Raw genomic sequence first — 15,030 nt, 5'->3', positions numbered from 1 at the left:
TTTCTACTTTTTCTTCTTCTTCTTCTTCTTCCTCTTGATTTCTATTTATGTTCTCGGACTTGTTTTCCATTTCGTTGGATACTTACTGACACGAACAGTTCATCTGATTGGAACGTATTTATTTTCTCTTTACCCTCAACTTTGTCGAATATCTCTAGTTTTTTTCCCCTTTTGCATCATTGATTTAGTTATTGTTTCTACATTTATTTTAACAGAAAAAGAATGTAGCGTCTTTAACTAAAACCGTGAAAAACATTAGCAATGTTGACCACTGCATACGAGAGATTTAATTCGAAATTTCTCTTGTTGTATTGTTTTTACCTCATTTCTTTTTCCGTTTTTTTTCCTAACTTTGGCTTTGTGCTGAGGCGAAATATATGGTTGACTGAAAAATCTATCATACTTGTTATTACTTTTCTCATAATTATTTTCCTTATTCAAACAAGTCACTTTTGGTTTACTTTATTCATGTGTGTTTTCCTATCTTGAATTAGGCATTTCCCGGAGTTATATTTATGAAAAAAAATGGAATAATTTTCTACAAAGGCAAACACTGAAAACAAGCTTTGATAATCACTTATCACACCAAGCATCCAAGTATATGTATTTTAGAGGAAATTACCCTGCATAACAAACCGAATACTCAAAATGAATGTATGCTAAGCTTATTCTCCTCCGAATAGTGCATTTTACGATTGGTACGAGATAGTGTGACTATATTTTGCATATAATACTACGCCAGTAAAACCATTTTTAATATTTTTATGTTTTCTCTCATTTTCCCCCACGAATATCATTGAATCAAACCACACATTGCCAATTGTCGAAAACTGTAATTTTAACCGAAACCAAATATCGTGGTACTTTTGCGAAAAAAAACTGAAACAAACGGCCAATGAAACAACCATTGCGAAACATACACGATATCTAATAACAAAAAAAAACAAAATGAAACCCAAATCTTCGGAACGAATCCACCACCTGACAAATATCGAATTGGATCCAATAACCAAAATTAAAACAAATAACTCAACTACTGCTACCAATATTGAAAATTCACTGATTTTTGCAACCCCTGGAGTCGGTTACACTATGCGAGATATCCGGTACTTCTGGAAAGACGGCCTAAGTAGTGTCGGAATGAGCAGCGAAGTAGAACTACCACAATTTAGAGTACTGGGTCACAGGCAGAGGGCGACCGAAATTAACCTTACCACAGGTACCCCATCATAAGCAAACTTAAAAAAAACAAAAAAAAACACAATTACTTTCACTCTTTTTCTATGTCATTCTGTCTCTTTCTCTGTTTTCTTCCTCATTCAAAACTATCATTGTTCCTTCTGTTTTTCATCTGTCATCTCTCTTTGATTGTGGATAATATATTTCGATCAATCAGCTACGACCCAAACAAAAAAAAAATTCAGTACGATGATTGATTCTCATCATTTTCCGTTTCACACGAGCATTCTGATTCCGTTTTTGTTTTCCTGTCTTCTTCGCTGTCAGTCTGTGTTTCTTCTCGAACATGACTTTTCTCTTCTAAGTTAATGAAACCACTAACCACCACACCCAATTAGTTCTATAAAATCACCGTTTCGTCACATCACCCAGCTAAACCAGAACGACGAACATACCTTTTTTTACGTTAACCCCTGCTACAATTATTTTTCGTTTTTAATCTTTAACCAGATCCTTTTTGCACAACAACATAACAGTGCGTTAAATAACAAGCCTCCTACACCCTTAACTAAAACTACACAAACACACAGTTGGTACCAACCAATTGGCGTCGATTTAATTTTCTATTTCATTTCTCTGTCTCTCTACGTGATATGTCTGTCACGGAGACATACCTACCTCCCCCAATGAAAAAAAAATCACCACACCCACACGCGTATCTCTCAAGCGCTACGCAAAATCCTAAGTTGTGTTGTTATTTACATACTTAAAATAAATATTGCGAACGCAATACAGCCGTTTTCAAAATGAGTGCACGTAAGTTGATTTCTTTTTTTTTTTTTTTTTAGGTTGTTTTTATTATGTTTGAGTTTGTTAAGAACTTTTTGGTTCAGTGTTTGAAAATCAAATACGCGAGAAAAAAAAGCGATTAAGAATATGAAACCAAAAAAAAATACAAAACTCAGCTACAAAATGGTGACAAAATAAAATTCTATTAGAACCAGAAACAGCAAACAGCCAAGCTAATACATATATTGTTGTGTGCAAAATGATACCAAAAGTATACTCAAGGTTGTAATTAATCGGACTATTATTCGTAAGCAGACGAAATGAAAAGAACAGCAAAACAATAGTCAATGTTCTGTTTCACAACTACCTACCACTACTTAACTAGCAAACTGTTTTTTGATCCTGAACTGTATCGTAACGGCTTTCTCATTCAGTTTAATTTTCCTGTTTCTATACTTCTGCATCTTTCTGCGTATGATTTCTGTATAGTTTTTAATCGAATCGAAAACAGTACAGTCACACGAGTGTGACACTTTAGTGATCTCCACTTTTGAACACAAGTGCTTCAGCAATGTTTTCGGTTTTGTTTTTGAACTTGCTCGAACGAATAAAAAAAACAACAACAACGACAATCAACTGCGCTAGCAGCCGGATCCTGCGCACTCTACGACAATGCGATAGAATCCTTAACCGGCGGAAAGCAACTCGCCAATGAGCAGCAAACTTTCCTTGCTCGGTTGTACCTAACTAACTAATTAACTAACCAACTACTTTCTCATAACTTGGTATTTGTTTGGTTTGATATGTATATTTTGTTTTCAAGAAGATAGAAGATTTGTTTTACCCCTTTTTGACGGTCAGTTTTCGTTTGGTTTGAGTATGGAATTACAATTAGTGAATGAACCGGATGACCCGGATTAGAAGACAGTGACAATTGGGGCATTTTCAAACCACAGAAGCCCGATTGACTCCACCACATCATTACACACCGCCCCCGAACCAGCCAGTAGTTGATAATAGTCCTTTTAATTTCACGTTCCAAAACTAATACCAAAAACCAATCAATCAACAAACAAACAGTCAAATGCGATGATGCTAAGAGTTGACTGAAGTAGGTGTAATCACAGACAATTACAAAATCGCAAGTAATTTGATAGTTTAGAGATCAGATCCAAAGGATAAACCGTGAGGAAACGATTCCTGATAAAAAAAAAGTAAGCGAAAATAGTACCAGTGAAAAATAGCGGATCTTGTACCTTTAATTAAGTGCTCTTAACCATATCGTTATGTTTGATGTCTATTTTTTGCCTTTTAACCCGTTTTTATAATGCACATATCAAAACAAAATGTCGTAAAACTCTATTCCTCTCGCTCCTCTAGTCGGATACACGATGCGAGATATCCGATATAAATGGAATGAAGGCCCCAATTCAGTCGGAGTCTCGAGTGAAGTATCTTTGCCTCAGTTTAAGGTTTTGGGACACCGTCAGCGTGCTATGGAAATCAGTCTCACAACAGGTACCTGTAGACGGTCACCGATATTATTATTTCCGCTCATTTCTTACTCCCTCCTCAAAAAAAAACAAACAAACGTTCCATTTCGTGTTTAAGTTTGAGTTTGTTTCTTTTCTCATACTAAAATGTCAAATCAACCAACCTGAACAGAAAACAATTAATCTATCGATGACTTCTGAAAACTTCTTTTGTTTCCCCACCCCCTGTTTCCCGTACATTGAGAATCCAAGCGAAATCCTTTTTTTCACGTTCCCATTTTTCGTCAGTATACACTCATAGCGCTGAGAAATAGTTTCCAATTTTCCATCAAAAACAAAAAAAAACTTCCCGATTCCAATTCCCGGCATTCTCATGAACCAATCATCATTCACCATCGGGGGATTAGAACAAATTCGAAGGTGGGATGGGGATCGATCAACTCGAAACATTAGTCCTCTTGCAGATGCACTTCCGGTCCGTTTTCGCGTTCGACACCGAAACAATAATCATCACGATTAATATCCTTGTGATGAAGAGACGAGCTGTCGCCATTCATCGGGTTTCTCTTTTCCTCCCAGCAGACATCAGAATCGATGCCATTTTCCGATGTCCGATTTCATTTTAAATTCGCTACCATAATCGAACCTAATCGAAAAATGCAAACAATCCCCCCAGATACTACCCGTCCGTACGTACGAGTGAGCTGATGTCACCCTGTAGGACAGAGCGGCACAGCCGAATGTCCGTCCACACGGTTGCATAATCCCGACGACTGTACGAGCGATATATGCAAATTTCCGTTTCCTCCAGCCGAAACCGTCGTCATCACTATCAAACCGAATTGCCCACCCCATTCACCCGCAAATTGGATGCAAATTATTATTTTTATTCCTCCCGGTTTCCGTGTCACACTATCCGCCGGCTTTGCCGTTGCGGCCAGGCCCAAAACCAACCCCTCCCAAACGAACCTGCCATTTTAATCAGAACCGTCGTATCGTGGAACGAATGAATGCCGCCTCGCGCAATTGACATCGCGTCCCCATCCGGATACGTGCTGTTACATTAGGATGTCTCAGTAGAAGAAAAAAAACAGCAAAATGGCGGACCAATGAGATCCATGACAGGGAAAATCAAAATCTCTATCTGCTAACGAAACAATCGAAACTTAAGTCGTGAAGTGAAGAACGATTGAAAGTGTGAAACCTTTCTAATTTCTCACTTTTCTCGGGCCAATCTAGTCTGGAGACTAACTCGTGGTAATGTGATCTTCCGGTTCGGCAGTCAACGAGCGAACAAAACCCGTAACCAACAGGAAAACTCATCGTCACAGTGAAATTTGGCGTATCTGAATTTTCGCGACATGACAATTCTTGCATGTCAAACCGTCAAAACGCTAAAGCAAATGGACATTTCACCAATCTTATCCGGTTTTCTTCTGGTGAATTCTTTTCGCTTTACTGGCCTTCCGTGCTATCGGTCTATTCAACCCAGGAAATCCGTTTCATTTTGGGTACTGTACTGTTCGTTCCGTCCGGTAAATTTTGATTCGGAGTTGACTAAATGCAGCTACAAGTGAATCTTTCTTATTGAAACTTTGCGACTAAAAAATATCTCTGAATCAGTGTTGGCATTATCATTCTCAAAATATCAAAAATCAGTTATTATCGCCGATAATAATTGTTGGTGATTATCACTTACAAAATCATCGCCGAACATCATGAAGAAAATCATTTGATATTCTGAGAATGATATTAGAAAACGATTATCACTTAATATCGGTGTGCGAAATTTTCAAAACATCAAATATCACCGCTGAGTATGGGGGAAATCATCACCCGTTCAATCTCACTTTAGCGATGTTTCGTAAACTCACACATGATTATCATTCAAAAGCATTATCACGATTATCACCCATGCGCGATTTTCACTACCACATGGTGATATTCCGTGAGGTGAGTGTGGTATTGAAAATCAATTTCAACCAAATCTTAACATGCAGTATGATTATTTTTGGAACGGGTGGTGTCGAAAATCATTGTCTGAAGTTATTTGAAATTGATGATAGTGAATTTCGGTTCGTAAAATTTTATCAAAACCCATGCAATATGGGTATTTTTGGAACGGGTATGATGAGTAGGTGTTGAATATTGATGTCTGGAGTCATTTTGAAATCCAACATGGCGGCTCTCGGTTCATGAAAATTCAACTAAACCCATGCAATATGGGTATTTTTGGAACGGGTATGATGAGTAGATGTTGAATATTGATGTCTGGAGTCATTTTGAAATCCAAGATGGCGGCTTTCGGTTCATGAAAATTCATCTAAACCCATGCAATATGGGTATTTTTGGAACGGGTATGATGAGTAGGTGTTGAATATTGATGTCTGGAGTCATTTTGAAATCCAACATGGCGGCTCTCGGTTCATGAAAATTCAACTAAACCCATGCAATATGGGTATTTTTGGAACGGGTATGATGAGTAGATGTTGAATATTGATGTCTGGAGTCATTTTGAAATCCAAGATGGCGGCTTTCGGTTCATGAAAATTCATCTAAACCCATGCAATATGGGTATTTTTGGAACGGGTATGATGAGTAGATGTTGAATATTGATGTCTGGAGTCATTTTGAAATCCAACATGGCGGCTCTCGGTTCATGAAAATTCAACTAAACCCATGCAATATGGGTATTTTTGGAACGGGTATGATGAGTAGATGTTGAATATTGATGTCTGGAGTCATTTTGAAATCCAAGATGGCGGCTTTCGGTTCATGAAAATTCATCTAAACCCATGCAATATGGGTATTTTTGGAACGGGTATGATGAGTAGATGTTGAATATTGATGTCTGGAGTCATTTTGAAATCCAAGATGGCGGCTTTCGGTTCATGAAAATTCATCTAAACCCATGCAATATGGGTATTTTTGGAACGGGTATGATGAGTAGGTGTTGAATATTGATGTCTGGAGTCATTTTGAAATCCAACATGGCGGCTCTCGGTTCATGAAAATTCAACTAAACCCATGCAATATGGGTATTTTTGGAACGGGTATGATGAGTAGATGTTGAATATTGATGTCTGGAGTCATTTTGAAATCCAACATGGCGGCTCTCGGTTCATGAAAATTCAACTAAACCCATGCAATATGGGTATTTTTGGAACGGGTATGATGAGTAGATGTTGAATATTGATGTCTGGAGTCATTTTGAAATCCAAGATGGCGGCTCTCGGTTCATGAAAATTCAACTAAACCCATGCAATATGGGTATTTTTGGAACGGGTATGATGAGTAGGTGTTGAATATTGATGTCTGGAGTCATTTTGAAATCCAACATGGTGGCTCTCGGTCCATGAAAATTCAACTAAACCCATGCAATATGGGTATTTTTGGAACGGATATGATTAGTAGATGTTGAATATTGGTATCTGAAGTCATTTTGAAATAGAAGATGGCGGCTCTTGGTTCATGAAAATTCATCTGAAACCATGCAATATGGGTATTTTTGGAACGGGTATGATGAGTAGATGTTGAATATTGATGTCTGGAGTCATTTTGAAATCCAAGATGGCGGCTTTCGGTTCATGAAAATTCATCTAAACCCATGCAATATGGGTATTTTTGGAACGGGTATGATGAGTAGGTGTTGAATATTGATGTCTGGAGTCATTTTGAAATCCAACATGGCGGCTCTCGGTTCATGAAAATTCAACTAAACCCATGCAATATGGGTATTTTTGGAACGGGTATGATGAGTAGATGTTGAATATTGATGTCTGGAGTCATTTTGAAATCCAAGATGGCGGCTCTCGGTTCATGAAAATTCAACTAAACCCATGCAATATGGGTATTTTTGGAACGGGTATGATGAGTAGGTGTTGAATATTGATGTCTGGAGTCATTTTGAAATCCAACATGGTGGCTCTCGGTCCATGAAAATTCAACTAAACCCATGCAATATGGGTATTTTTGGAACGGATATGATGAGTAGATGTTGAATATTGGTATCTGAAGTCATTTTGAAATAGAAGATGGCGGCTCTTGGTTCATGAAAATTCATCTGAAACCATGCAATATGGGTATTTTTGGAACGGGTATGATGAGTAGCTGTTGAATATTGGTGTCTGAAGTGATTTTGAAATCCAACATGGTGGTTCTCGGTTCATGAAAATTCAACTAAACCCATGCAATATGGGTATTTTTGGAACGGATATGATGAGTAGATGTTGAATATTGGTGTCTGAAGTCATTTTGAAATAGAAGATGGCGGCTCTTGGTTCATGAAAATTCATCTGAAACCATGCAATATGGGTATTTTTGGAACGGGTATGATGAGTAGATGTTGAATATTGGTGTCTGAAGTGATTTTGAAATCCAACATGGTGGTTCTCGGTTCATGAAAATTCAACTAAACCCATGCAATATGGGTATTTTTGGAACGGGTATGATGAGTAGGTGTCGATTATCGATGTCTGGAGTCATTTTGATATCCAAAATGTGAACTTCTAGTTTATGAAAATTTTTCGAAAAATTTGAACTTAGTTTGTGTAGAACGCTCGTCGCGTGCGATTGTATTTCTTTGTTGCTCTGCGTTGTTTCGCTGTGTTTCGGTCGGATTTTTCTGCAGGTTCCAGTGTTGCATTCAATATTTTTGTTGTTAAAAACGGAGAAATGATGAATTTGAAAGAGGAAAGAAACTACAACTGATGCCAGAAAGGTGGACAGTGCATGGAAGTTCTTTTTTGGTGTTGGTATTTTATTCTCGTGAATGCAATCTATCACCGTGTTTTACCCACCAAAACTGAAGTGAAAACCACGGAGTTTTAACTTTTTCGGGAGTTGAGTGTCATCTAGCGGCAAGTAACACTCATCAATTAACCATTTACTATATATTAAATGGCATTAAGTGTGAATTGAAAATATTAAACGTCACCGTGATTGGTAGTATCTGCTACACAACCTTGTAATTTTGTCGCTATAATCTGCATCTCTAAATTCTAATTTCATAAGCTTGTAGGTCTACTAGAAGACAACTGTGCAGGCTATTGCGCATTAACGTCGATTTTGCAGTAATGTTTCCGACATTACTTACCGTTTGTTTATAGAGGTAATTTTTTTCAAATTTCGGATAAAAACGGACAATTTTCTTTGAAAAATTAGTGCAACACTTCGAGACGGTATTGTAGATTTGAATTCATTGTGCGAAAGCAGACATTTATTTAAGAATCACTATCAAAAATTTATCATCGACAGTTCTGCAAATATTGCACTTGAACCAATACTACTGTTCTAAAGCTTGGGAAAAGTAAGGAACTCGTTTGTTGAGCATTCTGGTAGTCGAATTGTTGACATCAAATTGGTTGCTGTCAACCAAATGATTGGCGATTGAAAACTAACACAATCCAATTATACATATTTTCGAAGATTTGCTATGTTTAATCTATCACTTCAAACAATTTTCTTACTTTCGTAGTATATTTTTATTGCTGATCTTGGATTTCAAAATGACTCCAGACATCAATATTCAACATCTACTCATCATACCCGTTCCAAAAATACCCATATTGCATGGGTTTAGATGAATTTTCATGAACCGAAAGCCGCCATCTTGGATTTCAAAATGACTCCAGACATCAATATTCAACATCTACTCATCATACCCGTTCCAAAAATACCCATATTGCATGGGTTTAGTTGAATTTTCATGAACCGAGAGCCACCATGTTGGATTTCAAAATGACTCCAGACACCCATATTCAACATCTACTCATCTTACCCGTTCCAAAAATACCCATATTGCATGGTTTCAGATGAATTTTCATGAACCGAAAGCCGCCATCTTGGATTTCAAAATCACTTCAGACACCAATATTCAACATCTACTCATCGTACCCGTTCCAAAAATACCCATATTGTATGGTTTCAGATGAATTTTCATGAACCGAAAGCCGCCATCTTGGATTTCAAAATCACTTCAGACACCAATATTCAACATCTACTCATCGTACCCGTTCCAAAAATACCCATATTGCATGGTTTCAGATGAATTTTCATGAACCGAAAGCCGCCATCTTGGATTTCAAAATCACTTCAGACACCAATATTCAACATCTACTCATCATACCCGTTCCAAAAATACCCATATTGCATGGGTTTAGATGAATTTTCATGAACCGAAAGCCGCCATCTTGGATTTCAAAATGACTCCAGACATCAATATTCAACATCTACTCATCATACCCGTTCCAAAAATACCCATATTGCATGGGTTTAGTTGAATTTTCATGAACCGAGAGCCACCATGTTGGATTTCAAAATGACTCCAGACACCCATATTCAACATCTACTCATCTTACCCGTTCCAAAAATACCCATATTGCATGGTTTCAGATGAATTTTCATGAACCGAAAGCCGCCATCTTGGATTTCAAAATCACTTCAGACACCAATATTCAACATCTACTCATCGTACCCGTTCCAAAAATACCCATATTGTATGGTTTCAGATGAATTTTCATGAACCGAAAGCCGCCATCTTGGATTTCAAAATCACTTCAGACACCAATATTCAACATCTACTCATCGTACCCGTTCCAAAAATACCCATATTGCATGGTTTCAGATGAATTTTCATGATCCGAGAGCCGCCATCTTGGATTTCAAAATGACTCCAGACATCGATATTTAACATCTACTCATCATACCCGTTTCAAAAATATCCATATTGCCATGGGTTTAGATGAATTTTTACGAACCGAATTTCACTATCAACAATTTCAAATTACTTCAGACATCGAGATTCGACACCACCCATTCCAAAAATAATCATACTGCATGATAAGATTTGGTTGAAATTGATTTTCAAAACTTCACTCACCTCATTGAATATCACCATGTGATAGTGAAAATCTTTGCATGGCTGATAATTGTGAGAATGATTTTCAATGATGATAATTTATAATCATGTGTGAGTTTACGAAACATCACTATGGTGATATTGGACGGGGTGTGATATTTTCCATACTCACTTCGAGTGATCACAATTATCATTGATATTGTAGATAGTGATAATCGCTGTCGAAAATCGCGCATGATTTTCTGCAGCGGTGAGATTTGATTATTTGATATTTTCGCAACACTGCTCTGAATGTAACATTTTAAATGAGGTTTAGCACGTAAGAATCACGTAACTTGAGCTTTGGAAAATTTTTTGGGAAATATCTGGAGTGAGAGAAAATGGCATGTTTTTCCGAATTATATATCTATTTAAACAGTACTTCAAATTTTGTAAACACAAGTATCATTGCCAACTATCACAAAACAGCTGAAATATTAGAAATATTTTCTGAATTTAATTGGTTGAAATTTAGCCTAACTAATCGATTATTAACTGTTTTTATGCATCCCCCAAGTGACAAATGTAAATTGTTGAAATTTGAGTTTTACAATACCCACACACCTTCGTTCACGTAAAACTTTTCTATGTTACCACCATTTACATAACTCTTTTTACGAAATAAATCCCAAAAATTATTTTTACGTAGTAATTTTCAAGATTTCTTCAAAACGTTTCTTATCAACAGTTCAAATTATTATCAACTGTTCGGTTGATAATAACAAAACTTGATGAACGTATTTTATGTTATCTGAGTTTCGGTAATAAAACATACTGATGATGTCAATTTATATCAGAAGAGCGAAAAGATCGGTTGTTTGGGCTAAAATGATTTTTGTACTAGTATTGCCACACTAAAAAACGAAAATAAGTGTACTACACTTGAACACACGAATGTTTAAGGACAACATATAAAAATCGATGCTTTGTCATTTGTTCTGCTTTGCTCGAGTGGCATGGTTTCGTTATTCGTCCCTGACAGGTGTCCTTTAGTAGTTTGTTTTTGCGGGACTAGAGCTAGTTTAGTTGATTAGAAAAAAGTCAAATCGTTAGCAAGGAAAAATGGAATGAATCAACCAAATGGAATATATTTCGAGAGAAAGCTGTTTTACCATATTTTAAGTGATAAAATAGAGTAACTAGCAATTATTGCTCTAAAATGAAAAAGATGGTAGAGACAAATTGCATATAGTATCAAACTTTAGCCAGTAATTTTCAAACAAAAAAATCATCGATCATAAAATTCACTGCAGAATAGTTCAGTACTGATTATTTGACAACGCGATTCTCACTGAAACTGATTTTACATGGCAAAAAATCAGTTGTGAAAAGTTCACTGGCGAACCTTCTGCTCGATGATATTCAATAAAAGAGTTCGCACTATGAATATATCTGATATGATTCTCGAACAGAAGATTTTTGGAAAATTAATTTTCCGAACCGTTAAGTAACAGGAGGGCAGACTACCGCTACGCTAATTCAAACGCACCATTCAAACGTTGCGCCTACTGTGTGTTTGAGACATGCAGACAATGCTGCGCTCATGTTACTTCTATGAATCAAATTCATGATAAATAGTGTTTTATTCGGTTCAATATAAATAGTGCAGTAATTAAAGCAGCTTTTCGTCGCTATAATCACGGTTTGGAATGCGGAAAAAATGTTGTTGTGTCGAACTGAAGCGTAATGGAAGTTCAGCATCGAAACATAATCGGAGACTATTCTCCCTTTCGATTATCTCTTTAGCGATATTTCTGTGGAAAAAAACCCATCATCAAGTTTCGTTGACACAAAAAAATCATTTGTGAACTTTAAGGTTCAGAGTTTTGTGGATGCTTGTTTCGTGAATTAAAAAGTGATTTTTTCAGTAACTGAGTTTATTTAGAAAATATCTAGAACTAATTTATTCACGAGTGATAATGAAATGAACTTTTTCTGATCATGATTTTCCCAACACTGACTTTAACCATTAAATTCATAGGTGATGGATGATCCGAAAAATGTCAATATTTTTACTCGAAAGCTCAGAGAATAATAGTTGGCTTGATGGTAATAACCAAATCATGTAGATATATAATAGGGCTGAAAAATTCCCATTTGTGACTAAAATTTTAACAATTTAGAGTTAATTCATATTAAAATTGAAAATACATAAAAAAAAGGAAAATAATGAAAAAAAACAAACTTCACGTTTGATTTTCTGCTCTTTCCTGAAAAAAAATTGTTGAAATCATTCTATATATTGATAAATTTGAAATATCGGTTCAGTACTTGTCAATGGGCAATTGACAGCGAACAGCACTTTTATGGTGAAGTATGTTTTTGTGGACCTGATATTTACAAGCGCCGTTAAATATATGTGTTTGAATGTCATTTGAAATATACGTAAGAATCTTTTTAAACATTCTTACAAACATGTACATTCTTGCATTCTTCAGATCAAGTTCTATCAAATTGATTGTGAAAAATCTAGAAAGAAATTACTTTGTCATTATCCAGTATGGCAGTAACAGTATGATTAATGAAAGATTTGATATCTTTCGAAACTGATGCCAGGTCTGCTATTATTTCAGTATGATGAAAACACTATATAAGTTTCCTGATTAAGTTTTGTCTTCATTACGCATGTGATGTTGTATTTCGGCAAGTTTGGTGCTCATTTCAAATAAATCCGGTACAACTTTTTTAAATAGTAGTTTTTCAGTAGCATACCGTTTTATTTAAAAATGAGAAAAACTACACATACTGTCCTCAAACCTTGTAAGGCAGCCAAAACTATACTGGGTGAGAAGACAGAACTTTCAGACTCTAGAAAAGGTTGTCATTTTAAAAAAATGACAACTCGTGCCTAAAAATTCATCTTTAGAACAAGATTCTTAGGCTGCACTGTAAAAATATTTGAAAAATTAAATGTAACGGAATTTCAATGTTAACTGAAACAGTTAAGACGCAAATCTGTATCAGACTTAATTTTCCATCAAATGTTACATAAATTTCCGAAAATCCATTCGCATATGAATATCATGTTTCCTTTCTATCAATTTTCCATGCAGCGTAAACTTTAAACAGATGAAACTCATTTTTCTGTCTATCAACTGTATTTTCCGTCATGACAAATTGAGATTTACATGTAATTTTCACTTACCACTTCCACATCGCATCCGTGCTGGATGTATGAATTTATATGCGCAACTTACCTGACCAGCAGATATGTGCTTTTGTGGCTCAATGGATATACGGACGCTTTTTGTGATCAAATGATTCTTGGTTCAAATCCCAGACATTACCAATTATGTTTTATTTCATTGATTATAGCCATGTAATTTTCAAATCACATGTAGAATTCTGTTATTTCTGATGGATGGAATCTCGGTTGAAACAGACGTTCTAGTTCCGCATCGGATTGTATTTACGTTTATGCCATTTTCTTTCGGAATGAATAAACGACAAAAGCACTCTGATATGTAAGCCGAATTTAAATCTGCAAGCAATGAAATATTACAAGTGAGATATTGCACACTGCAGCTACAGTTTGATAATTACATAAATAATGGCTGCTAACTTTGCTAAGTCACACTCTTAACAAAAACTCGTCATATTTGGGTTGAGTCCCATACATTTTCCGTAAGAATGACATTCAAAGTTACGGAGGTCATTTGTGGCGCTTAGAACGGGAATAAGGTGGTGTAAAAACGGATTTTACCCTTTCTGAGTAAAGGTCACTCGAAACTTGAATGAATTCCTTCGAAATCCGTGAGTGATATGGATCTTAATGTTTTTTGGCTCTTATCTGAAGTTAGAAATGGATTGTATTCCAGTGCTTTAAGTACTTTTTATCTGTTTTACATTGAATTTAAATTCAATGGAAATATTTAAATTTTATACTACCCACGCTACATGGAAGGACAATTTTACGCTGATTATTCGCAGCGTTTATGCTTGAACTCTCAACTTTGGATCTGATTTAATCTGCAACTTTATTTCTACAACAATACCGTTAGTTATATCCCTCATGCAGATAAAAAAAATCTCGAATCAGAAACATTCAGAATTACACTCCAGATTGCAGAATCACCGCCACTGTGAACTAACTACCATTCATTGCTAGGAATCACTGTGCCAACACCATCAAAAAGGCTCAGGTTTCGGAATGTTTTGCCCCATAAAACTGCCGTACGATTATGTTCTGAAATTTCAATTTGTCACAATAACAGCAGGCAACCGTTCGAGCACAAGCTTCGCACGGTTTTACTGCCTGTCAGTAAACGCCCATTCGAGCCGAATGGCAGTTTAACATGTCCACACTGTGCATGTGCGCCCGAACGAAAATACCAAATAATGGTATCATGGCACACGTAAATCGATTCAAATCCTGCCATCAGCCTCGCTGCGATACCAAAATGGCAAAACCGGAAAAGACTGCTAATAAAAACGAGATTAGAAGTCTCACGCCTGTCGCAAAGTCTCCCTGTGAATGGGAAATGTTCTGTTTCGTGGCCCAGCCCCAAACCGAAGTCTCAAACCATAAACCAACAATTATAATTCAATTCGCTAGCGTAGAAACTTTCCTTGAGCTTTTTCTGTTGGTTACAAATGAAATTCTCGTATTGGCTCGTTATATTCGGATACGGTTAGAAGGAACGATCACATCACCACACAACTACATCGATA

General features: G+C 36.3%; 1 protein-coding gene across 11 annotated transcripts in view; it reads left to right on the top strand.

The window, feature by feature from the left end:
* Nucleotides 1-15,030, top strand: part of LOC131439306 (gamma-aminobutyric acid receptor subunit beta) — a 206,343-nt gene that overhangs the window by 150,972 nt on the left and 40,341 nt on the right. For 8 of the 11 annotated variants that reach the window (XR_009231098.1, XM_058610178.1, XM_058610172.1 and 5 more), the window contains exon 7: nucleotides 3,349-3,486. Coding sequence is in view for 10 of the 11 variants with exons in the window: in XM_058610178.1 (XP_058466161.1) it covers nucleotides 3,349-3,486 (138 nt within the window). In the remaining variant the exon portion in view is untranslated. Of the gene's footprint in view, nucleotides 1-1,081; nucleotides 1,220-3,348; nucleotides 3,487-15,030 lie in introns of all 11 variants that reach the window. The other 3 variants (XM_058610180.1, XM_058610173.1, XM_058610174.1) reach the window with 1 other exon arrangement.

This window comes from Malaya genurostris, chromosome 3 (assembly GCF_030247185.1).
Source record: "Malaya genurostris strain Urasoe2022 chromosome 3, Malgen_1.1, whole genome shotgun sequence".
Lineage (NCBI taxonomy): Eukaryota > Metazoa > Arthropoda > Insecta > Diptera > Culicidae > Malaya > Malaya genurostris.
This window is presented reverse-complemented; position numbering and strand designations above follow the sequence as displayed.